The 27854-nt window shown below is 37.7% G+C and overlaps 2 protein-coding genes across 6 annotated transcripts in view; both read right to left on the bottom strand.

The window, feature by feature from the left end:
* The window catches only part of Cntnap5a (contactin associated protein-like 5A), a 1008100-nt gene that overhangs the window by 41889 nt on the left and 938357 nt on the right, over positions 1–27854 (bottom strand). The gene's annotated exons all lie outside the window — the stretch shown is intronic.
* Positions 23159–23887, bottom strand: LOC102551071 (myosin light polypeptide 6-like). Its single transcript, XM_006249610.5, has one exon. The coding sequence runs from the start codon at positions 23809–23811 to the stop codon at positions 23356–23358; it is 456 nt and encodes a 151-aa protein (XP_006249672.1). The 5' UTR covers positions 23812–23887; the 3' UTR covers positions 23159–23355.

Raw genomic sequence — 27854 nt, 5'->3', positions numbered from 1 at the left:
TATGCTTTTTTTTAACTTTTTTTGTTATTGCTTTTTGTTATTAACTTAAGTATTTCTTATTTACATTTAGAGTGTTATTCCTTTTCCCAGTTTCTGGGCCAACATCTCACTAACGCCCTCCCCATTTTTATGGGTGTTCCCCTCCCATCCTCCCCCCATTGCTGCCCTCCCCCAACAATCACATTCACTGGGGGTTCAGTCGTAGCAGGAACAAAGGCTTCCCCTTCCACTGGTGATATTACTAGGATATTCAATGCTACCTATGAGGTCAGAGTCCAGGGTCAGTCCATGTATAGTCTTTAGGTAGTGGCTTAGTCCCTGGAAGCTCTGGTTGCTTGGCATTGTTGTTCATAAGGGATCTCGAGCCCCTTCAAGCTCTTCAAGTCCTTTCTCTGATTCCTTCAACGGGGGTCCTATTCTCAGTTCAGTAGTTTGCTGCTGACATTTGCCTCTGTATTTGCTGTATTCTGGCTGTGTCTCTCATGAGAGATTAACATCCAGCTCCTGTCGGCCTGCACTTCTTTGCTTCATCCATCTTGTCTAATTGGGTGGCTGTATATGTATGGGGCACATGTGGGTTAGGCTTTGAATGGGTGTTCCTTCTGTTTCTGTTTTAATCTTTGCCTCTCTATCCCCTGCCAAGGGTATTCTTGTTCCCCTTTTAAAGAAGGAGTGAAGTATTCACCTTTTGATCATCCATCTTGAGTTTCATGTGTTCTATGCATCTAAGGTAATTCAAGCATTTGGGCTAATAGCCACTTATCAGTGAGTGCATACCATGTGTGTTTTTCTGTGATTGGGTTACCTCACTCAGGATGATATTTTCTAGTTCCAACCATTTGCCTATGAATTTCATAAAGGCATTGTTTTCGATAGCTGAGTAATATTCCATTGTGTAGATGTACCACATTTCTGTATCCATTCCTCTGTTGAAGGGCATCTGGGTTCTTTCCAGCTTCTGGCTACTCTACATAAGGCTGCTATGAACATAGTGGAGCACGTGTCTTTTTTATATGTGGGGCATCTTTTGGTTTATGGCCAAGAGTGGTATAGCTGGATCCTCAGGTAGTTCAATGTCCAATTTTCTGAGGAACCTCCAGACTGATTTCCAGAATGGTTGTACCAGTCTGCAATCCCACCAACAATGGAGGAGTGTTCTTCTTTCTCCACATCCTCACCAGCATTTGTTGTCACCTTAGTTTTTGATCTTAGCCATTCTCACTGGTGTGAGGTGAAATCTCAGGGTTGTTTTGATTTGCATTTCCCTTATGACTAAAGATGTTGAACATTTCTTTAGGTGTTTCTCAGCCATTGGGCATTCCTCAGATGTGAATTCTTTGTTTAGTTCTGAACCCCATTATTTTTCAATGAGACAGTTCTACTTCATTGTTCCAGGGGTAGAGTATATAATGGCTCTTAGGGGTACAGAAAGGGCTGATTAGTCATAACACAACAATACTTAATTATCATAGAGCAGAGACTCAAGTGTTTACAGGAAGCTCTGTGTAGGGCTACCCTCCAAATAAGGACAGACATCTGTGCTCAGGGACATTCTCTCCAAACAAAGTCAGGCAGAGAAAAGAAAGCCGTCCTAAGACAGTAGGTTCTCGATTCTGTGCGAAGCTAAGAGAGCTATTTGAATATGGTGGACTGTGACCTTAGCAGCAGTGTTCTCCAATACAGATAAACACAGACTAAGACAGTGAAAGCCACCAATGCAGGAGATATTTGAAGAATATTAAGCACATAGAACAAGAAATGACAGCCTCAATCATGAAACTATGGGATTGTGGGATCAGTGGATACATGAAGGAAACTGAATGCAGTCTATCACCCCCCCAAAAAAAAACAAACAAACAAGCAAATCACCAATTCCAATAGAGCAAAACATGAACTGAAAACAAAATCCAACCAATCAGAAAAACAACAAAACTATAAGAATTAGTAATTGTTTCATAGTAATGCTAAATGTGTTGCTTCTGTCTCCGATCCGCAAAAAAGAGCTATGACACAGCGTTCTTCTCAAAGCAGTTTATTCAGGAACCTTACAGCATGAAAGCAGGAATCTTTTTTTTTTTCTTTTCTTCCCTCTCTCTCAGCCCCCGAGCACAGTCCCTTATATCCTCCTTTAACTCTGCCTCATCAGTCCAGTCTGCGTAATCTCAGTTCATAGGTCCACGTCACATGGCCTTATCTTGCGTCATGGTGCACCTGCACAGCTCTCACAATGGATGTGGCTAGTTTCGGGTCTGTGAGGAAGTCAGGTGCTAGGCATGAGACTTAGCTGCAGTCCCGGCACCATCTTGGGACTGCTGCCACACCCGCTCCCAACAAAATGTAAATGGCCTCAACTTACAAGCAAATAGAAACAGATTGGCTACTTAAGAAATAAAAAAAGATACAATGATCTGCTGTCTTCAAGAAACACACCTCACTAGTAAATATGTCCACAGAGTGGGGTTCAAGGGATAAAGATGGTCTGTGAAGCAAAGAGAAGCCAAAAATACACATGCACAGCTCTTCTGATACTGGATAAAATAAGCTACAAAGTTATTCAGAAAATAAAGTATTACACAAACTAAAGGAGTAACTGATTAAGACGATATCATAGTTATAAATGTTTATGCACAAAACCTTGAACCCCATTTTTAATAGGGTTATTTGTCTCCCTGAAGTCTAACTTCTTGAGTTCTTTGTATATTTTAGATATAAACCCTCTATCTGTTGGAGGATTGGTAAAGATCTTTTCCCAATCTGTTGGTTGCTGTTTTGTCCTAACCACAGTGTCCTTTGCCTTACAGAAGCTTTGCAGTTTTATGAGATCCCGTTTGTCGATTCTTGATCTTAGAGCATAAGCCATTGGTGTTTTGTTCAGGAAATTTTTTCCAGTGCCCATGTGTCCCAGATGCTGCCCTAGATTTTCTCCTATTAGTTTGAGTGTATCTGGTTTGATGTGGCGGTCCTTGATCGACTTGGACTTAAGCTTTGTACAGGGTGATAAGCATGGATCGATTTGCATTCTTTTACATGTTGACCTCCAGTTCAACCAGCACCATTTGCTGAAAATGCTCTTTTTTCCATTGGATGTTTTTGGCATCTTGGTCAAAAATCAAGTGACCATAGGTGTGTGGGTTCATTTCTGGATCTTCAATTATGTTCCATTGTTCTATCTATCTGTCTCTGTACGGATACCATGCAGTTTTTATCACTTTTGCTCTGTAATACTGCTTGAGTTCAGGGATAGTGATTCCCCATGAAGTGCTTTTATTGTTGAGAAAAGTTTTAACTATCCTGGGTTTTTTGTTATTCCAGATGAATTAGCAAATTGTTCTGTTTAACTCTATGAAGAATTGGATTGGTGTTTTGATGGGGATTGCTTTGAATCTGTAGATCGCTTTTGGTAAAATGGCCATTTTTACTATATTAATCCTGCCAATTCATGAGCATGGGAGATTTTTCCATCTTCTGAGGTCTTCTTCAATTTCTTTCTTCAGAGTCTTGAAGTTCTTATTGTACAGGTCTTTTACTTGCTTAGTTAAAGTCACACCAAGGTACTTTATATTGTTTGGGTCTATTATGAAGGGTGTCATTTCCCTAATTTCTTTCTGGGCTTGTTTCTCTTTTGTGTAGAGGAAGGCTATTGATTTATGTGAGTTAATTTTATACCCAGCCACATTGCTGAAGCTGTTTATCAGCTTTAGTAGATCTCTGGTAGAACTTTTGGGATCACTTAAATATACTATCATATCATCTGCAAATAGTGATATTTTGACTTCTTCTTTTCCAATCTGTATCCCCTTGGTTTCCTTTTGTTGTCTGATTGCTCTGGCTAGAACTTCAAGAATTGTATTGAATAAGTACGGAGAGAATGGGAGGCCTTGTCTAGTCCCTGATTTTAGCAGGATCACTTCAAGTTTGTCTCCATTTAGTTTAATGTTAGCAAATGGTTTGCTGTATATGGCTTTTACTATGTTTAGGTATGGGCCTTGAATTCCTATTCTTTCCAGGACTTTTATCATGAAGGGGTGTTGAATTTTGTCAAAAGCTGTTTCAGCATCTAATGAAATGATCATGTGGTTTTGTTCTTTCAGTTTGTTTATATAATGGATCACGTTGATGGTTTTCCGTATATTAAACCATCCCTGCATGCCTGGGATGAAGCTTACTTGATCATGGTGGATGATTGTTTTGATGTGCTCTTGGATTCTGTTTGCCAGAATTTTATTGAGTATTTTTGCGTCCATATTCATAAGGGAAATTGGTCTGAAGTTCTCTCTATTTGTTGGCTCTTTGTGTGGTTTAGGTATAAGAGTAATTGTGGCTTCATAGAAGGAATTCCGGAGTGATCCATCTGTTTCAATTTTGTGGAATAGTTTAGATAATATTGGTATGAGGTCTTCTATGAAGGTCTGATAGATTTCTGCACTAAACCCGTCTGGACATGGGCTCTTTTTGGTTGGGAGACCTTTAATGACTGCTTCTATTTCCTTAGGAGTTATGGGGTTGTTTAACTGGTTTATCTGTTCCTGATTTAACTTCAGCACCTGGTATCTGTCTAGGAAATTGTCCATTTCCTGCAGATTTTCAAGTTTTGTTGAATGTAGGCTTTTATAGTAAGATCTGAGGATTTTTTGAATTTCCTCTGAATCTGTAGTTATGTCTCCCTTTTCATTTCTGATTTTGTTAATTTGGACACACTCTCTGTGTCCTCTCCTTAGTCTGGCTAAGGGATTATCTATCTTGTTGATTTTCTCAAAGAACCAACTTTTGGTTCTGTTGATCCTTTCTATGGTCCTTTTTGTTTCTACTTGGCTGATTTCAGCTCTGAGTTTGATTATTTCCTGCCTTCTACTACTCCTGGGTGTATTTGCTTCTTTTTGTTCTAGAGCTTTTATGTGTTTCTTCAAGCTGGTGACATATGCTCTTCCCTGTTTCTTTCTGCAGGCACTCAGAGTTCTGAGTTTTCCTCTTAGCCTAGCTTTCATTGTGTCCCATAAGTTTGGGTATGTTGTACATTCATTTTCATTATTTTCTAAGAAGTCTTTAATTTCTCTCTTTATTTCTTCCTTGACCAGGTTATCCTTGAGTAGAGCATTGTTCAACTTCCACATATATGTGAGCCTTCTTCCCTTATTGTTATTGAAGACCAGCTTTAGGCCATGGTGGTCTGATAACACGCGTAGGACTATTTCTATCTTTCTGTACCTGTTGAGGCCCATTTTTTACCAATTATATGGTCAATTGTAGAGAAAGTACCATGAGGAGCTGAGAAGAATATATGTCCTTTTGCTTTAGGATAGAATGTTCTAAAAATATCTGTTATGTCCATTTGGTTCATGACTTCTCTTAGTCTGTCTATGTCTCTGTTTAATTTCTGTTTCCATGTTCTGTCCATTGATGAGATTGGGGTGTTGAAATCTCCTACTATTATTGCGTGAGGTGCAATGTGTGTTTTGAGCTTTGTAAGGTTTCTTTTACATATGTGGGTGCCCTTGTATTTGGGGCATAGATATTTAGGATTGAGAGTTCATCTTGCTGGAATTTTCCTTTGATGAATATGAAGTGTCCTTCCTTATCTTTTTTGATGACTTTTAGTTATAAATTGATTTTATTTGATATTACAATGGCTACCCTATCTTGCTTCTTTCGACCATTTGCTTGGAAATTTGTTTTCCGGTCTTTCATTCTGAGGTAGTGTCTGTCTTTGTCTCTGAGGTGTGTTTCCTGTAGGCAGCATAATGCAGGGTCCTCACTGCGTATCCAGTATTTTAATCTGTCATTTTATTGGGGTGTTGAAACCATTGATGTTGAGAAATGTTAAGGAATAGTTATTATTGCTTCCTGTTATATTCATATTTGGATGTGAGGTTATGTTTGTGTGCTTTTCTTCTCTTTGTTTTGTTGCCAAGATGATTAGTTTCTTGCTTTTTCTAGGGTGTAGCTTGCCTCCTTATGTTGGGCTTTACCATTTACTATCCTTTTCCAAGCAAATGGTGTGAAGAAGCAAGCTGGAGTAGCGATTCTAATATCAAATAAAATCAATTTTCAACTAAAAGTCATCAAAAAAGATAAGGAAGGACACTTCCTATTCATCAAAGGAAAAATCCACCAAGATGAACTCTCAATCCTAAATATCTATGCCCCAAATATAAGGGCACCTACATTCGTAAAAGAAACCTTACTAAAGCTCAAAGCACACATTGCACCTCACAAAATAATAGTAGGAGATTTCAACACCCCACTCTCATCAATGGACAGATCATGGAAACATAAATTAAACGGAGACGTAGAAAGACTAAGAGAAGTCATGTGCTAAATAGACTTAACACATATTTATAGAACATTGTATCCTAAAGCAAAAGGAAATACCTTCTTCTCAGCTCCTCGTGGTACTTTCTCCAAAATTGACCATATAATTGGTCAAAAAACGGGCCTCAACAGGTACAGAAAGATAGAAATAATCCCATGCGTGCTATCAGACCACCAAGGCCTAAAGCTGGTCTTCAATAACAATAAGGGAAGAATGCCCACATATACGTGGAAATTGAACAATGCTCTACTCAATGATAACCTGGTCAAGGAAGAAATAATGAAAGAAATTAAAGACTTTTTAGAATTTAATGAAAATGAAGGTACAACGTACCCAAACTTATGGGACACAATGAAAGCTGGGCTAAGAGGAAAACTCAGAGCTCTGAGTGCCTGCAGAAAGAAACAGGGAAGAGCATATGTCACCAGCTTGAAGAAACACATAAAAGCTCTAGAACAAAAAGAAGCAAATACACCCAGGAGTAGTAGAAGGCAGGAAATAATCAAACTCAGAGCTGAAATCAGCCAAGTAGAAACAAAAAGGACCATAGAAAGGATCAACAGAACCAAAAGTTGGTTCTTTGAGAAAATCAACAAGATAGATAAACCCTTAGCCAGACTAAGGAGAGGACACAGAGAGTGTGTCCAAATTAACAAAATCAAAAATGAAAAGGGAGACATAACTACAGATTCAGAGGAAATTCAAAAAATCCTCAGATCTTACTATAAAAGCCTACATTCAACAAAACTTGAAAATCTGCAGGAAATGGACAATTTCCTAGACAGATACCAGGTGCTGAAGTTAAATCAGGAACAGATAAACCAGTTAAACAACCCCAAACTCCTAAGGAAATAGAAGCAGTCATTAAAGGTCTCCCAACCAAAAAGAGCCCATGTCCAGACGGATTTAGTGCAGAAATCTATCAGACCTTCATAGAAGACCTCATACCAATATTATCTAAACTATTCCACAAAATTGAAACAGATGGATCACTCTGGAATTCCTTCTATGAAGCCACAATTACTCTTATACCTAAACCACACAAAGAGCCAACAAATAGAGAGAACTTCAGACCAATTTCCCTTATGAATATGGACGCAAAAATACTCAATAAAATTCTGGCAAACAGAATCCAAGAGCACATCAAAACAATCATCCACCATGATCAAGTAGGCTTCATCCCAGGCATGCAGGGATGGTTTAATATACGGAAAACCATCAACGTGATCCATTATATAAACAAACTGAAAGAACAAAACCACATGATCATTTCATTAGATGCTGAAACAGCTTTTGACAAAATTCAACACCCCTTCATGATAAAAGTCCTGGAAAGAATAGGAATTCAAGGCCCATACCTAAACATAGTGAAAGCCATATAAGTCAAACCAGTTGCTAACATTAAACTGAATGGAGAGAAATTTGAAGCAGTCCCACTAAAATCAGGGACTTGACAAGGCTGCCCACTCTCTCCCTAGTTATTCAGTATAGTTCTTGAAGTTCTATCCAGAGCAATCAGACAACAAAAGGAAATCAAGGGGATACAGATTGGAAAAGAAGAAGTCTAAATATCACTATTTGCAGATGATATGATAGTATATTTAAGTGATCCCAAAAGTTCTACCAGAGAACTACTAAAGCTGATAAACAACTTCAGCAAAGTGGCTGGGTATAAAATTAACTCAAATAAATCAGTAGCCTTCCTCTACACAAAAGAGAGACAAGCTGAGAAAGAAATTGGGAAACGACACCTTTCATAATAGACCCAAATAATATAAAGTACCTTGGTGTGACTTTAACCAAGCAAGTAAAAGATCTGTACAATAAGAACTTCAAGACTCTGAAGAAAGAAATTGAAGAAGACCTCAGAAGATGGAAAGATCTCCCATGCTCATGAATTGGCAGGATTATTATAGTAAAAATGGCCATTTTACCAAAAGCCATATACAGATTCAATGCAATCCCCATCAAAAATCCAATCCAATTCTTCAAATAGTTAGACAGAAAAATTTGCAAATTCATCTGGAATAACAAAAAACCCAGGATAGCTAAAACTATCCTCAACAATAAAAGCACTTCAGGGGGAATCACTATCCCTGAATTCAAGCAGTATTACAGAGCAATAGTGATAAAAACTGCATGGTATTGGTACAGAGACGGACAGATAGACCATTGGAATAGAACTGAAGACCCAGAAATGAACCCACACACCTATGGTCACTTGATTTTTGACAAAGGAGCAAAAACCATCCAATGGAATAGCATTTTCAGCAAATGGTGCTGGTTCAACTGGAGGGCAACATGTAGAAGAATGCAGATCGATCCATGCTTATCCCTGTACAAAGCTTAAGTCCAAGTCGATCAAGGACCTCCACATCAAACCAGATACACTCAGACTAATAGAAGAAAAACTAGGGAAGCATCTGGAACACATAGGCACTGGAAAAAATTTCCTGAACAAATCACCAATGGCTTATGCTCTAAGATCAAGAATCAACTAATGGGATCTCATAAAACTGCAAAGCTTCTGTAAGGCAAAGGACACTGTGGTTAGGATAAAACGGCGACCAACAGATTGGGAAAAGATCTTTACCAATCCTACAACAGAAAGAGGCCTTATATCCAAAATATACAAAGAACTCAAGAAGTTAGACCGCAGGGAGACAAATAACCCTATTAAAAATGGGGTTCGGAGCTAAACAAAGAATTCACACCTGAGGAATGCCCAATGGCTGAGAAACACCTAAAGAAATGTTCAACATCTTTAGTCATAAGGGAAATGCAAATCAAAACAACCCTGAGATTTCACCTCACACCAGTGAGAATGGCTAAGATCAAATACTCAGGTGACAGCAGATGCTGGAGAGGATGTGGAGAAAGAGGGACACTCCTCCATTGTTGTTGGGGTTGCAGACTGGTACAACCATTCTGGAAATCATTCTGGAGGTTCCTTAGAAAATTGGACATTGAACTGCCTGAGGCTGCAGCTATACCTCTCTTGGGCATATACCCAAAAGATTCCCCAACATATAAAAAAGACACGTGCTCCACTATGTTCATAGCAGCCTTATTTATAATAGCCAGAAGCTGGAAAGCACCCAGATGCCCTTCAACAGAGGAATGGATACAGAAAATGTGGTACATCTACACAATGGAATATTACTCAGCTATCAAAAACAATGACTTTATGAAATTTGTAGGCAAATGGTTGGAACTGGAAAACATCATCCTGAGTGAAGTAACCCAATCACAGAAAAACGCACATGGTATGCACTCACTGATAAGTGGCTATTAGCCCAAATGCTTGAATTACCCTAGATGCATAGAACAAATGAAACTGAAGACAGATGTTCAAAATGTGAATGCTTCACTCCTTTTTTAAAGGGGAACAAGAATACCCTTGGCAGGGAATAGAGAGGCAAAGATTAAAACAGAGACTGAAGGAACACCCATTCAGAGCCTGCCCCACATGTGCCCCATACATATACAGCCACCCAATTAGACTAGATGGATGTAGCAAAGAAGTGCAGGCTGACAGCAGCCAGATGTAGATTGCTCCTGAGAGACACAGCCAGAATACAGCAAACACAGAGGCGAATGTCAGCAGCAAACCACTGAACTGAGAATAGGACCCCTGTTGAAGGAATCAGAGAAAGAACTGGAAGAGCTTGAAGGGGCTCGAGACCCCATATGTACAACAATGCCAAGCAACCAGAGCTTCCAGGGACTAAGCCACTACCTAAAGACTGTACATGGACTGATCCTGGACTCTGACCTTATAGGTAGCAATGAATATCCTAGTAAGAGCACCAGTGGAAGGGGAAGCCCTGGGTCCTGCTAAGACTGAACCCCCAGTGAACTAGACTGTTGGGGGGAGGGCGGCAATGGGGGGAGGTTGGGGAGGCGACCACCCATAAGTAAGGGGAGGGGGGTGGGTGATGTTTTCCCGGATACTGGGAAAGGGAATAACACTCGAAATGTATATAAGAAATACTCAAGTTAATAAAAAAAAAAGAAAAGAAAAGAAGAGCAGAAAATGCAGTGCTCTCTGAAAGAAAACAACAACAACAACAAAAAAAAAAACGATTCAAATGCAAAGAATTTGACTAAATCGGTTGTGAATGTGTTATGTGTCATATTGGCAAGGTGCCATTCCCAGTGTTTCAATGCAATATTAGTCACAGACACTATTTTTTGAGTGAAATTCCTCGTCAGCTGACTTTAGTTAAGGATGAATTCCTCTCCAGATAACATGTATGTATGATTGTTCCTAGTGCCAGCTAGGTGTTAGCCTTGTGTGTGTGTGTGTGTGTGTGTGTGTGTGTGTAGTTTTACATGATGTTGTATATGCATGTGAGTGAGAAGACTACAGGAATATGTCTTGTGTCAATTAGGCTATACTCTCAGTTCTCAGGTTCAATACATTTAAGATCTTTTGATAATCAGAAACATTATTTTTTTATACTGACACTTTCATTAATAACTATTCATTAATTAAAGGGAAGACATTGTTCCATTCATTCTGATACCAAGTAAAAAGAGAGAATGGATTTCAGGTTTAACTGTGCAAAAGTCAAGTTTTTTTTTTTTAAAGATAAAAAAAATAAAGTGATTTATAGGTAGTAAAAAAGAAAAAAAGAACATACAATGTAAATAGCAGTTTCTATGGGAAAACTTTGAACAGAATTAAAATATTGAAACATGATATAAATATACAGATAATTTGTCTAAATAGTTTAACAAATAATTATTCCAATGTTTTCTCATTATTAATTATACATATTTAACATGTGCACTTTAATATCAATGTGTGTTGGCTGAATTGCTAAACTAGTTGTTGAAAAAATTAATATATTGTTTCTCAGAGTTCTGTGATCTACTATATATGCCACAGTATAAATAAAAATGAAAAAATATTTAAACCTACAAAAATATTTTTTTCATTGATATCTTTTTTTTTAATTTAGAGAATACTTTATTAGGTTTTGTAATCAAACCCACGTATATAAGACCTTACATATTTAATACAGTGTGTTACCTCTGTACAAATGGAAAAAACTTAAGTTTAACATTTCTAGACCAATATGGCTGTTAATTTCTGTACAGTGCCAACTCAACACAGTAAACGGGGATACTTTTTTCCAAAGTTGACAGCACAGGTAAAGTTTCAAAAAATTCAAATTATATATCTGTATATATATATTTATATTTATATAAAAAGACCAATAATAGCAGTGTTATGCATCAACAGCAGCAACAGCTTTTCCAGGTTCTGCAGTCATCTGAACAAAACTGTAGAGACATCCAGCATACTGCATTAAAAAAAAAAGTAAAAAAACAAAACCCGAGAAAACAGCACAGTTCTGTTACTCTTGTGGTACCTGGCACCAATTTTTTTTAAATTAGCTTCTCAATCATCATCTGGAAAGAAAACATTCTGAGCAACATCATTAAAACAGCTCTGATAAAGCACGGTCACTACTACGTATCATAAAGCAGGTACAAGCTATTTTACATCCACAGAGTTATGATACAGTACTGTCCTACATCTATAATACTAGAGGATACAATTTAAAAGGCATTATTTGAGACTTGATTCTACTTTTCCAGCAGAGGGCCCAAAGGATGGTGTGACACTGCTTTGTAAAGAAACATACTCTAGACAGGATTTCCTTTCACTAGTCGCACAGTTCTAAGGATTCATTCTCTCCATGAATGTCAGCTAAAACCGTTATTAAAAAAATGAAATATCCCTAGAACAAAACCGTATAGCCACCGGATTCACATGAAGATGACCTAGGGGAGACAAGCTGGACCTCACCTTACCAACAAGCTATCAAATCTGTTATGTTTAAACAGTGAGACCTCCAAGGAAGGAGATGCCAAGTAGTGCTTCAAAGCTTCGGACCACAATCAAACACAGCATCCTTTTCAACAGAAGCAGAAGCTCATCTGAATATGCTCATGGATGCTGACATCAACATTTAATCATCTCCTCACTCATCCAGGAAGAGGGGGAGATCAGTTACTACTGTACTTTATTGTGTTCAACCAAATCACCATGTTACAAAAATAGCAAGCTGCCATAATAAAAAATAAGGGTCCTCTATCCAGCACCAGATAGCATCATTTTACTTTCAAGCCTAGAAATTGCACACTTGTATATAAACCAATCGAAGATGAGGATTGAGAGTTCATCTTGGTGGATTTTTCCTTTGATGAATATGAAGTGTCCTTCCTTATCTTTTTTGATGACTTTTAGTTGAAAATTGATTTTATTTGATATTAGAATGGCTACTCCAGCTTGCTTCTTCTGACCATTTGCTTGGAAAGTTGTTTTCCAGCCTTTCACTCTGAGGTAGTGTCTGTCTTTGTCTCTGAGGTGTGTTTCCTGTAGGCAGCAGAATGCAGGGTCCTCATTGCGTATCCAGTTTGTTAATCTATGTCTTTTTATTGGGGAGTTGAGGCCATTGATGTTGAGAGATATTAAGGAATAGTGATTATTGCTTCCTGTTATATTCATATTTGGATGTGAGGTTATGTTTGTGTGCTTTCATTCTCTTTGTTTTGTTGCCAAGACAATTAGTTTCTTGCCTCTTCTAGGGTATAGCTTGCCTCCTTATGTTGGGCTTTACCCTTTATTATCCTTTGTAGTGCTGGATTTGAAGAAAGATATTGTGCAAATTTGGTTTTGTCATGGAATATCTTGGTTTCTCCATCTATGTTAATTGAGAGTTTTGCAGTATACAGTAACCTGGGCTGGCATTTGTGTTCTCTTAGGGTCTGTATGACATCTGTCCAGGATCTTCTGGCCTTCATAGTTTCTGGTGAAAAGTCTGGTGTGATTCTGATAGGTCTGCCTTTATATGTTATTTGACCTTTTTCCCTTACTGCTTTTAATATTCTTTCTTTATTTTGTGCGTTTGGTGTTTTGACAATTATGTAACGGGAGGTGTTTCTTTTCTGGTCCAATCTATTTGGAGTTCTGTAGGCTTCTTGTATGCCTATGGGTATCTCTTTTTTTAGGTTAGGGAAGTTTTCTTCTATGATTTTGTTGAAGATATTTACTGGTCCTTTGAGCTGGGAGTCTTCACTCTCTTCTATACCTATTATCCTTAGGTTTGATCTTCTCATTGAGTCCTGGATTTCCTGTATGTTTTGGACCAGTAGCTTTTTCTGCTTTCCATTATCTTTGACAGTTGAGTCAATGATTTCTATGGAATCTTCTGCTCCCGAGATTCTATATTCCATCTCTTGTATTCTGTTGGTGAAGCTTGTATCTAAAGCTCCTTGTCTTTTCTTTTGATTTTCTATGTACAGGGTTCTTTCCATGTGTTCTTTCTTGATTCCTTCTATTTCCATTTTTAATTCCTTCAACTGTTTGATTGTGTTTTCCTGGAATTCTTTCAGGGATTTTTGTGATTCCTCTCTGTATGCTTCTACTTGTTCTCTAAGGGAGTTCTTTATGTCTTTCTTGAAGTCCTCCAGCATCATGATCAAATATGATTTTGAAACTAGATCTTGCTTTTCTGGTGTGTTTGGATATTCTGTGTTTGCTTTGGTGGGAGAATTGGGCTCCGATGATGCCATGTAGTCTTGGTTTCTGTTGCTTGGGTTCCTGCGCTTGCCTCTCGCCATCAGATTATCTCTAGTGTTACTTTGTTCTGCTATTTCTGACCGTGGCTAGACTGTCCTATAAGCCTGTGTGTCAGGAGTGCTGTAGACCTGTTTTCCTGTTTTCTTTCAGCCAGTTATGGGGACAGAGTGTTCTGCTTTGGGGCATGTAGTTTTTCCTCTCTACAGGTCTTCAGCTGTTCCTGTGGGCCTGTGTCTTGAGTTCACTGGGCAGGTTTCTTGCAGGGGAAAAGTTGGTCCTACCTGTGGTTCCAAGGCTCAAGTTTGCTCGTGGGGTACTGCCTAAGTCCTCTCCACGGCGGCAGCAACAGGGAAGATCTGCGCCGCTCTTTCCCGGAGCCTCCGTGCACCAGGGTTCCAGATGGCGTTTGGTGTTTTCCTCTGGCGTCTGGATGTGCACAGAGTGCAGTCTCTTCTGGTTTCCCAGGCGTGTCCGCCTCTGTGAAGGTTTATCTCTCCCTCCCACGGGATGTGGGGGCAGAGAACTGTTCATCCGGTCTGTTTCCTTCAGTTTCCGACGGTGTCTCAGGTGCAGGGATCCTGCTGCTCCTGGGCCCTCCCCTACGGGAACCCAGAGGCCTTATACAGTTGCCTCTTGGGCCAGGGATGTGGGCAGGTGTGGGCAGTGTTGGTGGTCTCCTCCGCTCTGCAGCCTCAGGAGTGCCCACCTGATCAGGCGGTGAGGTCTCTCCCCCACAGGGTTTGGGAGCAGAGCTCAAGTTTTTCCCTTATCAAACACTAAGTTGTAATTTAGAATCCATTGGGATAAGGTGAATGGAGAGACTGCTTACATAATCATGATCACCCTTACAGATGGGATACTTTTGCTAACATTCTAGTAAAAGTCATGTAAACTACATATGAGATAACCTTAAATTCATAGAACAGGTCATTTCATTTGTGTCACTTTAGATAGCATTGAGTAATAACAGAAAACCTGGTTTGACCCCAGAGTTACACTTACAGGAAAATTGCTCAGAAATTAAAGCCCTATTCTATGTGGAACATACATCTCACTATTTCTGAAGAGTACATTACTGATGAACGACCTCTCAGCCGTAACATTATGTATAGGCCACTGGGATATACATATTATTGTTAGGGACGTTTCACTTCTAACAATTAAAATGAAGCAGAATTGATTAAAAGACTAAAATCTCTGCCTTTAAGTATAAGCCCTGCTATTCTGGTGACATTGGGCAAGTTTTTAACATAGGTAAATATGTTCCTCTTTCCTTCTCTCCCTCCCTTTCATTTCCCACAACTCTTCACTCTCCCCTGCACTTCACATCCTAGCCATCTCTCTCTGCTTGTCTTGAGTATGTGTCTCTGTGTGTGATTTCTGCATTTGTGTACAGATGCATTTCCTTTGAAAAAATATGAGGAAAAGAAAGATCCACAGCAAGTGTCTTATTTAATCACTTTCTACCAAAGATTTTAAGGATTAATTTTATTTCTAATTATTTCTTTGTTGTATGTGGGTGTTGAAAGGCAATTGCCTGTAGAGTTCAGAAGAAAAATTGAATTCCAGGTAGCGATGGTCACACACAATTGTAATCTTTTGGAAGTATAAACACTCAAGTCTCCTAAAAGGCCATCAAGTGCTTAGCAATTTATTTTATGTTTTAGGCAATGTGTCCCTGTGAACCTCCATCAGGACCTCGGGATCTATCTTTCCCTGACTCCAGAAGAACACTGGGTTTAAAGATGTCTTCTTCTATGCCCTTACCCCTACTGGATTCTCAGTATCTAAACTCATTCCTCATATTTGCATTGCAAATACTTTATGTACAGAGTCATCTCTCCATAATCAAACCCATGTTAAAGGTCCAAATAATGATAGTATTTATTCTTCTGGATTGTGGTTAGAAAAGGTATGAGTCAATCTATAAAATGATCTTGCACCTACTTCAAATCAGTTTATTATCAGATAATGATGATAAAAAAATACACACTTTATTGTAATCAGTGTTCTAAACATATTCCATTTATACTAGAGTTATTATTTGGATATAGCAAAGGAAAACCTAGGGAGAAAAAAATTCTAAGCAGTCATCAAAATTTTTAGAAAAATGTTAATATTCTCAACCTTACCTCAACCTAAAACGTTCCCCTGAAATAAGTAATTTTTAAATTAAACAGAACTTATGACATGAATGATATCTATGAATCACTGTAAGCATATATAGCTCTTGCAGAACACTGGAGTTGGGTTCCTAGCTTCCTTTTGAGATGCTTAAAACTCCTGCTTCAAGGTTGTTTCCTACTCATGCATATGGAAACAGCCTCATCTCTACTCATAATTAGAAACACATGAATCATTTTGAAAATGCACCATGATAATAAAATTATTTATTTGTGCTTAATTTGTATGTTCTATCACATTATGTGTTTCAGAATAATGATTTATAATTCTTTCTTAATGATAATTTGTTTGAAATGTTTATCAATTATATTCATGCTATCTGCATTCATGTTAGATACCTAAAACACCATTTACAACCATTCCTAGGCACAGGTATGTGAGGCTAATCCAACTGAAAAAGTGCCTAATTTTGGAACAAGATAGTAACTGTTGCTCCAGTTAGAGGACAAAATGTATTTCATAAATAAATAAATAAATAAATAAACAAACAAGCCATTGATACATATGTTATAATGTGCATTGCTATTGCATGAGGCAAAACTAAATTATATATTGAGATTATCTATAGGGAGAAATGTAGTTCATTAGTTTTAAAGAATAGTAACAGTTACATAGTATCTGTTACTACATCTTATTTGATAAAAATGTGTGTATCTCAAATGTTGAAGGTAGTTGAAATTTTGTGTTTCATATTTTTAATTTCATTTAATGGTACAAAAGTTCAAATTGCACTGATGATTCAAAAATTTTCATAACTCAGAGAAGAAACATATTTACGTATATTCCAGACATCATATAGTAACACCATTGTTGTGGATTTGATTTAATGCTATCTGGGTCAGGTGATTCCTCCCCAAGTAGCGAAGGTTTAGGACTAGGACAAAAGATGTGCTACATTGGTGCACATAATTCTGGGCATAAACTGAGACACATCTAAGTTCCATAAGGCATGCTGGACAAAACTGTGTGGCAATGATTTACCTTGGACCAATCTAAAGGCTTTTAGGCTGCCTCAGAGAGTTTTAGCTCAAAGATGCTGGGAGCCCTTACTATTCAATGAGACTGACCTCTTAACAGACAAAATGAGACAGATCACGAAGACTACTTGCTGTCTACAATCAGGTAAATGAAAGATAGAACTGAATAAGTAAAAATTTAATTGTTTTTAAATATAGAGGGAGATATAGTGATACATTTCAAGTGTTTTTAAATATATATAAAAATATATGTCTTTGATTTCAAATATAAGAAATAAAGACACAGAGATAGAGAGAAACCCTATCTCAACACAAATAGTGAGACATTCTTTTCCCAGAAGAAGAAAATGAGTAAAAATTTATTTAATTGTCTTTAAAGATGAAAAAACAAAAGCCTAAAATTGGGCTTCTATAATAAATAAGAGAAAATTTAATTAAAAGGATGATAATTCATATTACATAAAGAGAATATATATTATATACAGAGATAAGGATAAAAATGCTTTAAGAGAAATTTGTCAATCTCTATATGACGGAAGATAGCTGGGTTCTTTGAATGCGGGCTACGTAGGAATAGGAATTCTGGGATTGCTTTTCCTGATATGACAAGTTAATAACTTAGAAATATAAATAAGTAAATAACTTAGAACTTATATAATAAGTTGAAGGGAATATAATTAAAGTTATATAGTTAAATATATTAATTCAAATCATATAACAAGAAAGCTGATACAATAGATAGATATAGAGAGATAATATAGATAGAGATAGAGATAAATCCATAGAAAATAGGAACAAATAAAAATTGATTTAATTTGTTAAGTATACATACATAATACTGCATGAAGTCAGACATGGTGATCCCACCAGAAGTTCATTTACTGTTGAGTATAGTTTTCACTACTGTATGGTATTGATACAGAGACAGGCAGATAGATCAGTGGAACCAAATTAAAGACCCAGAAATGAACCCACACACACATAGTCACTTGATTTTGACAAAACAGCTAAAACCATCCAGTGGAAGAAAGATAGCATTTTCAACAAATGGTGCTGGTTCAACTGGAGGTCAGTATGTAAAAGAGTGCAAATCAATGCATTCTTATCACCAAGTACAAAGCTTAAGTCCAAGTGGATCAAAGACCTCCACATCAAATCAGATACACTCAAACTAATAGAAGAAAATGTGGGGAAGAGTCTCGAACACAAGGCACTGAGGAAAGTTTCCTGAACAAAACACCAATGGCTTATGCTCTAAGATCATGAATCCACAAATGGGACCTCAAAAACTGCAAAGCTTTTGTAAAGCAAAAGACACTGTCTTTATGACAAAATGGCAACCAACAGACTAGAAAAAGATCTTTACCAATCCTAAATCTGATTGAGGGCTAATATCCAAAATATACGAAGAACTCAAGAAGTTTGACTCCAGAGAGCCAAATAATCCTATTAAAAAATTGGGTACAGAGCTAAACCAAACATTCTCAGCTGAGTATTATTGAATGGCAAAAAAGCACCTAAAGAAATGTTCAACATCCTTAGTACAGGGAAATGCAAATCAAAATGACCCTGAGATTCTACCTCACTCCAGTCAGAATGGTTAAGATAAAAAACTCAGGTGACAGCAGATGATGGTGAGGATGTGGAGAAAGAGGAACACTCCTCCATTGTTGTTGGGATTGCAAACTTATGCAAGTACTCTGGAAATTAGTCTGGAGGTTCCTCAGAAAAATTGTACATTCCACTACCTGAGGATCCAACTATACCTCTCTTGGGAATATACTAAAAGATGCTCACATACAACAAAGACACATGCTCCATTAAGTTCATAACAGCCTTTTTTATAATAGCCAGAAGCTGGAAAGAACCCACACACCTTCAACAGAGGAATGGATTCAAATGTGGTACATCTACACAATCGAGTACTACTCAGCTATCCAAAACAATGAATTCATAAAATTCATAGGCAAATGGAGTGAACTAGAAAAATACCATCCTGAGTGAGGTTACTCAATCACAGAAAAATATACTTGGTATGCACTAATTGATAATTGGATATTAGCCAAAAAGTTCGAATTACCTAAGATGCAATCCACAGACCACAGGAAGCTCAAGAAGAAAGATGACAAAAAGGCAGATTCTCCCACTCTTTAAAGCTGGAAAAATATCCATAGGAAAGGATATGGAAGCAAAGTTTAGAACAGCAACTCAAGGAATGGCAATAGAGATCCTGACCCGCATGCGGACTATATATATATACGGTTGCCAAAACTAAATAAGATTGATGAAGCTAGAAAATGCGTGCTCAAAGGGACCGGATATAGATCTATCCTGAGAGACACATCCAAAGCATGTTCAATACAGAGGTAAATGTTAACAGCAAATCACTGAACTGATAATAGGACCCCCTTGCGGGGGAATTAGAGGAAGTATTGAAAGAGTTGAAGGAACTTGCAACCCCATAAAAACAACAATACCAGCTAACCAGAGCTTCCAGGGACTAAATCACTAACAAAAGACTACACATGGACTGACCCAGGGCTCCAACTCCATATGTAGCAGTGAAGTGCCTTGTTGGGGCACCAGTGGAAGTGGAAGCCCTTGGTCTTGCCAAGGTTGGACCCTCAGTGTTGGGGAATATGGGGCACAATAAGGGGGATGTATAGGGAGAATATCCATACGAGGGGGGAAGAAATGGGGGTTTATGGACAGGAAACCAGGAGAATAACGTTTGAAATGTAAATAAAGTAATATATCTAATAAAAATTTTAAAAAGTATACATACATAAATAAATTGAAAATAAAAATTAATAAAGATTACAAACAATGGCAGGGAATAAGAAAAAAATAACATTACCTGTGACAGATAGTAGAAACTTAAGCCTTGATCTTGTTTAAGAACAAGGCAAGAGATAGGGAAGGAGATAGTGAATGAAAAAGATAATTTAATTGTTTAGATTGCTTCAATTTCTTTAAATGTTTTAATTATCAGAATGCATAAGATTACAAGTTTTGTAGCTATGGCATTAAACATCTTTTGTGAGGAAGATCAAAATAGAACAGTCCTGAAACAAAAGGAGGCTGCTAATTTCAACAATCTATATGTTTGGTGATATGGGGTTACTGGACCAAGGACATGCTATTTTGGAAGAGAGGCTGTATATTTTTGCTAATCGAAAAAAATAAATTCTTTGGACCCATTCCAGTGTGATTTGGCTCAGATATGACAGGGGAAGATACCCTAAAGATCTTGACTACAGAAAAGAAAAATTTGAGAAAGTCACAGGACAATTAACTTGATTCACTGATTCCTTTACGTAGGAGCAATCCTGTAACTAGCTTAGTCATGTCTCCAGCCAAAACCTCAGCTAAAATAAATCTTGTTGTTTATAGAATCCTTAAGATTCATTGTGCCATCCTTGACATGAAATAAATGAAGATTTATTAGATTTGGTTACTGATAAAATCAACTCATTAAACGAAAATTGCCATAATTAATTTCATTATAATTTGATTTTTTTACTAAGAGACATGTCTACTCCTGACCATACCCCTTTAAAGGTTCAAACATCATACTGTTGATCATTATCTCCAAATTGAGCTACTTCAGTTGTGGCAAAGTAACCACTGGACAAGAATTTCCCCATTTACAGACAAAAACTACTGTCCAGGAAAGGATACACAATGCCAGAGAGTTGTCAGCATAGATATATCAAGAAAGGTTAAACTAGTCCTTCCTGATTCCTGCTTCATTTAAGGTCTGTCAGATGGTTCTGGCCAGAAGGCTAAAGATACATACTCCAAAATTTTGAGAAACAGGGGACTGTCCAGGTAAACAAATTTGTCTCTAAAAGTTGGTTGTTTTGCAAGGTATGTGTTTATGCTTCCCACATATCCATATAATATTTATTAATTCTTGTGTCTCTGATGAGGCTGAAGTCTTTTTAAGTTGCTTAGCCTTAAGAAAGATGATATATATTAAAAGAATGGTTTTCAGATTGTAATGCAAGTTAAAATCAAAACATAATTCAGACATAGAATTGTAAACTCCTTAAATGAAAATGGATGTTAGAGTAATGTGTCTATATTGACAAAATTGATGGATTGGATGTTGTTAATGTATATCATACATTATAGTTTAGATGATTGTTATAAATAAATTCAATGTACATCTGAGAGAAAAGTCTTTTTGAATGGATGTAAAGGGGAATATGTTCTGGATTTTATTTAATAATTGTGTTATATTAATTGGGTTCCCAAATCTGCAGGAGAATCCCACATATAACATACTAATGATTCTAGACATCAGTAGGTTCTGGTTGGTAATTCAAGTTGTCAGAGGACAAAGGTTGAACAGAGAGACAAAGGCAAGACTTAAGACTTGAGAGCAAGGGGACCTGGAGAAGAAGCAGAATCACCATGTCAGGAAAACAGAAAGATCATGACTCAGAAGTATAAGATCACGAGACTGACAACATGTAAGAGTTGGGAATTGTGGCCCTAAAGGGTTGAAAGCCAGGGTCTGCAGTGGCCATGATAAAATATAGATTTTAGAAACTAATAATTCAGGGTTATCAGAAGTTACAGGGAGGTTTATAAGTACCCAGTCATCAAGCTGATTAAGGTATATTTAAATATACAGGTATGTGTGCGCACATGTGTGTGCATGTGTGCACATGTGTGTGAATGTGCATGTGCATGTGTCTTTCATTTACAAATCTAGAACACTGAGGCAGATATGAGGAACTTGTGTCACTGTCACCAGAGAGATTATAGTGGATTGATGAACTAAAACTACATGAAATATTGTAATTCTAGTCAGGAAGGGTCTGTGATTTAGAAATTATTTTATGTCTTATTATTTTATACCTTGAGAAAGTTGTCATTTAGCTAAGTGTCCTTTAAGCTTCACAAATAATAATTTATGTACTTGAATTCCTAATTGCATAGTTTCCCCAAGTCATATACTGGAGAGTGTCACTATGGCTGGTTCATGCAATACTGCAGACCTATCCAGCTCTTGTGCATATCAGACAAGCACAGGACCAATGAGCTACATCCCTGCCCAAGCATAAACACATATTGAAATTAACTCTAAAAAGTCTATGCATTTCTACTGAAATATCATCTCATAATAACACAGTGTGGTGGCTAGTTTTTATATCAACATGACATAAGTTAAAGTTATCTAAGAGGAGAAATTCTCAAATGAGAAATTTCTTTCATTAGGTCAGGCTATTGGAATACTTCTAGGATACTTTTTAATTAGTCATTGATATGGGAGGTACTAACTCATTATTACATGAGCCATTCCTGGAATGGGGGTTCTATAAGAAATAAGGCCAAAAATGCCATGATGAACAAGGCTATAACAACATCCTCCATGAACCTTGCATCAGTTCCCGTCTGCATATTTTTAACTTGACTTCCTGTCTTGACAATATTCCATGATGAATGGTTATATGGAAATGTGAGTAAAATGAGACACACCTTAAGTTGCATTTAATCCAAGTATTTCATCATGGCAATAGAAACTTTGGCAAAGACATAAATGAACATAATTGTGGGGTATTTCTGTGACAGACCTAACCATGATATTTGGGGGATTGTGGAAGGGCTTTGAAATTTTTCACAGGTAAAACCATTGAGTGGTCAAACCTTAATGAGCTTTTCTATGGAAACTTAGAAGACAAGAGTGTTGTGAAAATTGCAGAAAAGAAAAACGTGGGTTATAAAATTCCAAAGGGAAATTTGAGAAGCACTTACAAAGTCTATCAGGGCCATTGCATGTTTTAAATTAAAAATCTGTAGGTAGTAAAATAGGTGTGAAGTACTGGATGTGATTAGCAAGATACAGAAACTGTTAAACTGAAAACATTCTTTTGCAGGGACAACTGATGCTGGCTATCTAGAGCTCAGAAATTAGTGATGATTAAGAAAAGACCAGTGTCTTTGAAGTGAGGTGCACAGGGATGTATTTCTTTGAGGTTAGCAGACAGAAGCTATGTTCCAGAAGCAGTCAAGTTTGTACCTTGTGCTGGGAGACAAATTTGATAGTGCATCATTCCTCTATTCCTCTAGACAGTAGTAGTTTTTTTGTTTTGTTTTGTTTTGTTTTGTTTTTTTTTTTTTTTTTTTTTTTTTGCACAGAGAGCAAGTTTTATTTGGTGAAGGCAAACATCATCCAAAAGAAACCAGACAGGAAAGGTGCTGTGATTAGGGAGCCTCTGGGGCCACACTGAAATCTCACACTGGGCAAGGAGTAGGCTCGAGACATGTAAATGTCCTCAGCCATTCAGCACCAACCGGACAAGCTCTTCAAGGTTGATGCAACCGTTGCTGTCCACATGCCCCGCCACTAGCATCTCTACTTCTTCCTCTGTCATCTTCTCACACAGTGTGACTAGAACATGATGGATTTCAGCATCCATGACAGTGCCATTCCCTTCTTTGTCAAACACACGAAGGTCTTCAAAATAATCCTCGTAAGTTCCTTGGTTCTTGTTCTTGGTCATAGTCTGCAGCATGGGCAGGAAGTGCTCAAAGTCCAGCACCTTCACATTCATCTCATGACTCTTGGGGTTCCCCAGGACTTTGAGCACCTCGGCGTTGGTAGGGTTCTGGCCCAGGGCCCGCATCACATCCCTACACTGGCTGTACAGGATCTTGCCATCGCCTGTTCGGTCAAACAGCTGAAAAGCCTCCTTGAATTCTGCGGTCTGGTCTTCGGTGAAGTCACACATCTTGGCTGCTGAGCTATGCGGGACCTTTTCCGGCAGTAATGGCTCCGACTGACAGTAGTAGTTTTGAAGGCATTAAAGTGTTATGGGGTTCATCTGAGCTTGCCATTGTGAGGCAGGGCTAGTGTCCTTATATGGGGCCTAGTAGAAGCTATTGGTTAAAGTGCAATCCCATTGCAGAAGACCTGTGTTTGGAAAATACCTGAAACAAAAAATATCTCCCAAGACAGCAACAGCCATGGAATGCAGCACTCCTGAGCCTAAGGACTAGCTGTGTGGGATGAAGAGAGTGGAGCCAGAGGAATGATTTATGTCCTATGCAGGAATTTTTAATATCATAAATGGATCTGAGATATTGGAAGCTGAGTTACATAGTGTTGTGTTTGACATTGCCTTGAGCACTAGTTTTTCATCCTTTGCATAAAAAAATATTTAATCTACTTTTGTTTTATCAGGGAAGCACAGTTAAGAGAATAGAAATTTAAAGACAGTTTAGAATTTTACACAGATTTTGACTATTTTAAGGAAACACTGAACAGTTGAGTGTTTGACTTCATAACAATGTGGGATATTTTAAGTTTATAACATTTTATATTGTGATGTTCTTAGTGTGTTATATAACTTAGGGATGAACAAAAAAGAAAAGGTTATAAATTATCAGTAATGTATTTATATCAAGTTGACATGGAATCAATTATGGTGACTAATACTTTTTTCAAATTGATTTAAGAAAACATTATATGAGAGTATAGAACTTCCATTGAGAAAATGCCTTCATAATGATATAGGCAAGCACGTAGAGAATTTTCGTAATTTGTGATTGATGTGGAATGATCCAGGCCATTATTGTTTGTGCCCGTCCTTTACTGGTAGTTTTGGGTTCTCTAAAAATGTAGGCTAGTCAATCTTTGAGGAACAAGGCAGTAAACAGCACACCTCCATGGCCACTGCTGTTGCCAAATTACTGAGCAATTTTAGTTCCTACATTGGTTTCCCTCATATACTGTTACACCTCCCCTTCCACCATCCACCCCCATATTGCCTTTGGTCATGGTGTTTTGTTCACAGCAATAAAAAAGTAACTTGAATACTTGGAAAGCTAGACATTTGCTCCAATGATGTTACACATACTTACCTAAAAGCAATGAAGCCTACATAGGGTTGGAAATGTGGCTCAGGGTTAACAACTCTTGTGTACCAAGGTGAATTACTCTTTCTAGCATGTCCATAGCTCCCTGAAACCTCCGTCTCACTTTCTTGTTTCAAATATATTTTATTCAGTGAGTTCCTTTTGTATTGTTATAAAGAGACAAATGACCAAGGAAACCTAGAAAATAAATAATTTAATTTAGGAATTTGCTTCCAGCTCCAGAGGTTCAACCAATGACCATGGTGTTGAGAAAATGGTAGCAGGCAGATAGGAATGGTGTTGGAACAATAGGTAAAAGCTTAAATGTTGAGAAAGTAACTACAAATCCAAGAGGAAGAAACCTAGCTAGGAATGCGGTTGACTTTTGAAGCTCCAAAGTCCACCCCAATTGGCATATCTCCTGGAACTGATCCACATACTCAAAATATGCCCATTTATTGTTGACCAAATATTCAAATATATGAGTGTATGGAGTTCAATCTCATTAAGACCACTACAATAGTTAATATGGAGTGAACCTTTCTCCTCCATATTCATCACCATGACCAAGACATGGTGTTCAGTGTCTTCCCATAACATAAGACATGTTGTAATTTGGAGTTGGCAATTGAAAAAAGACAGATTGAAACAGAAACTTCAGGTTTCTTGAAAAGGTCAATCATGATTAATGATCATTTTCTGGGGGACACAGGTGAAGGGATGTTATGCTAAAGCAGGTATATCAAAATATGCATGATATTAAGAAGAAATATAGATATAACTGAACAGAAAAATGATGACACTGGATGGTATTGGCGTGCCTTGCCATGTTTTACAGGTAACTGTTTTCCATGACATCGTAGAATGAAATCCACCAAAACACTTGCGTTTGGGTTCTGGTGACTTCTTGCCACTTTCACAGACTCAGCCAGATTAGGAGAGTGAAGTGGAAGTTTCTGCTTCTGTCAGCTGATACAAACTCACATGGAGTTTTGTAAGACAGATTCATGTGGCACTTTCTGAGACAGACTCACATGGCATATTACTGAGGGAACACCCACAGGAGGACAAGTGAAATTTGAAGGGAGTATAAATAGAACTCAATGGAAAGTGATGGGAGTTGCAAATCTACCTTTGCAATGCTTTATTGCTTTTAGATCTTCATCTTCACTGATCTTTACTTCCTTGAGAGAGGTTAAACAGAGAACTCTTGGCATCCCTAATTGTTTTGGTTGTTTCTGCTGACTTGTTCCAATTCTGTGGAGGCCTAGCTGTTTCTGCTGGGTCGTGCCAGTGTGGCTGATTCATGTTTTCTATCCTGACAATACTGAACTGGACTTCTGGTAACCTGAAAATAGGAGCCTGAAATCACCTTCAAGGAACTATTTCTAAACAGGATAAAGCAGAGATTTAAGGCTACTTCTTGTTCAGCATGCCATTGGTGATTTATGAATGATATTTACAAGTGAATCAAGCTGCTGCTGCTGGTTCATATGAACTGAACTACAGACAATGTTGATTGTATTTGCTCCAAGGAAATATTTCTAAACAGATCCACTTCCCTAATATCCTAATACCTTTCATTTATACTTCCTCTGTTGGGTGTGGGCTAGGTGGGGGATTAAAGCATTTTTAGAACCCTTATAAAAAGTAGTTTATGAAAAATCTAACCATACAACTGATACTGGGATATCCACCAAAGAACTTTTTTTCCGGCAGTTTTGTTTTGGTTTGTTTTTTGTATCATTGCTTGCTTGTTTGTTTGTTTGTTTGTTTGTTTGTTTTACAAAGGAGAGGGAGATTTTTCCTTCAAAGGGAGTCAGTGAACTGGTAGTGTATAAGTTTGCGGTGCTGCTTTCATTTTTTATTTATGAACATTTTGTCTAATATTACATCCACATAAAAAGGGATGTGGAATCATGTGCAGACAAAAACAAGCAGACAGGTCCAGAAAGACAAAACATGATGGCACTCATGTTTCTAAAGTCAACAGAATTCAATGAGTTGGCTTCATACTCATATTCTCCCTTATCATTATGCTGACCTGGATGGGATGCCTTCTTAATACATGAAGAGCTAGAAAATAGCACCTACTTAACAATGTACCAGAGGGACATACTTAGTAAGAACATAACCATGCCACTTTGGAAGTTCCATTTACAGTGCCTTTTCTAGATCCCTTATAAAGTCCATTCCCTTTAATATTCATAAATTGTTTCAACCTCGGGGAGTAAGCTTTGTAGATGAGTCAGTGGATGAAACACTTACTGTACAAGCATAATCTTTATAACTCACAGAAACCTACACATGGGTGAAAACATGAAGATAGAATAGAATCCCAGTGTTCTTTCTTTCAGACAGGAAACTAAAATAGGAGTATCTATGGAAGCTTTTCAGCCAGGTAACCTGCTGTAGTCAGTGATGAACAGGAGACTCTTCTACTAAGGAAATAGAAGCCAGGAAACAATATCTCAAATTTTCCTCTGAGCTCCTCACAAATCTATGGCTAGCAAAAGTGCTGAGAATTCATCCAAGTAACAAACACACGCATGCATCTAGATACACAGAACACAGCGATGCCAACCATCATCCACTGTTTCTCAGTTTTCTGTTGACTGCACCAGACCTGAATCATAAGAAAATTCAAACTGAAACTATAGTGAAAGTGAAATTATAGTCTTTTAAAATGTGTATTTCAATGAATATACTTTTAATTAATAGTATAATTTTCCCATTTGTCATTCTCTATAACATGCATGGAGTATTCAAGATTCTCACTTACCTATCCTTACAGTGCTACCAAGGTAGATGCTGTAGACTTGAAATTCAAATGGAAGAACTAGAATTGAGCAACCCTGCTCTTTAATAGGCACCCTTAGAACTTGTATCAGCTTATCAGATCAAAAGCATCTGAAGG

Source organism: Rattus norvegicus, chromosome 13 (assembly GCF_036323735.1).
Source record: "Rattus norvegicus strain BN/NHsdMcwi chromosome 13, GRCr8, whole genome shotgun sequence".
Taxonomy (NCBI): Eukaryota; Metazoa; Chordata; class Mammalia; order Rodentia; family Muridae; genus Rattus; species Rattus norvegicus.
Note: the sequence above shows the minus strand (reverse complement) of the source record. Positions and strands in the feature narration are given on the sequence as shown.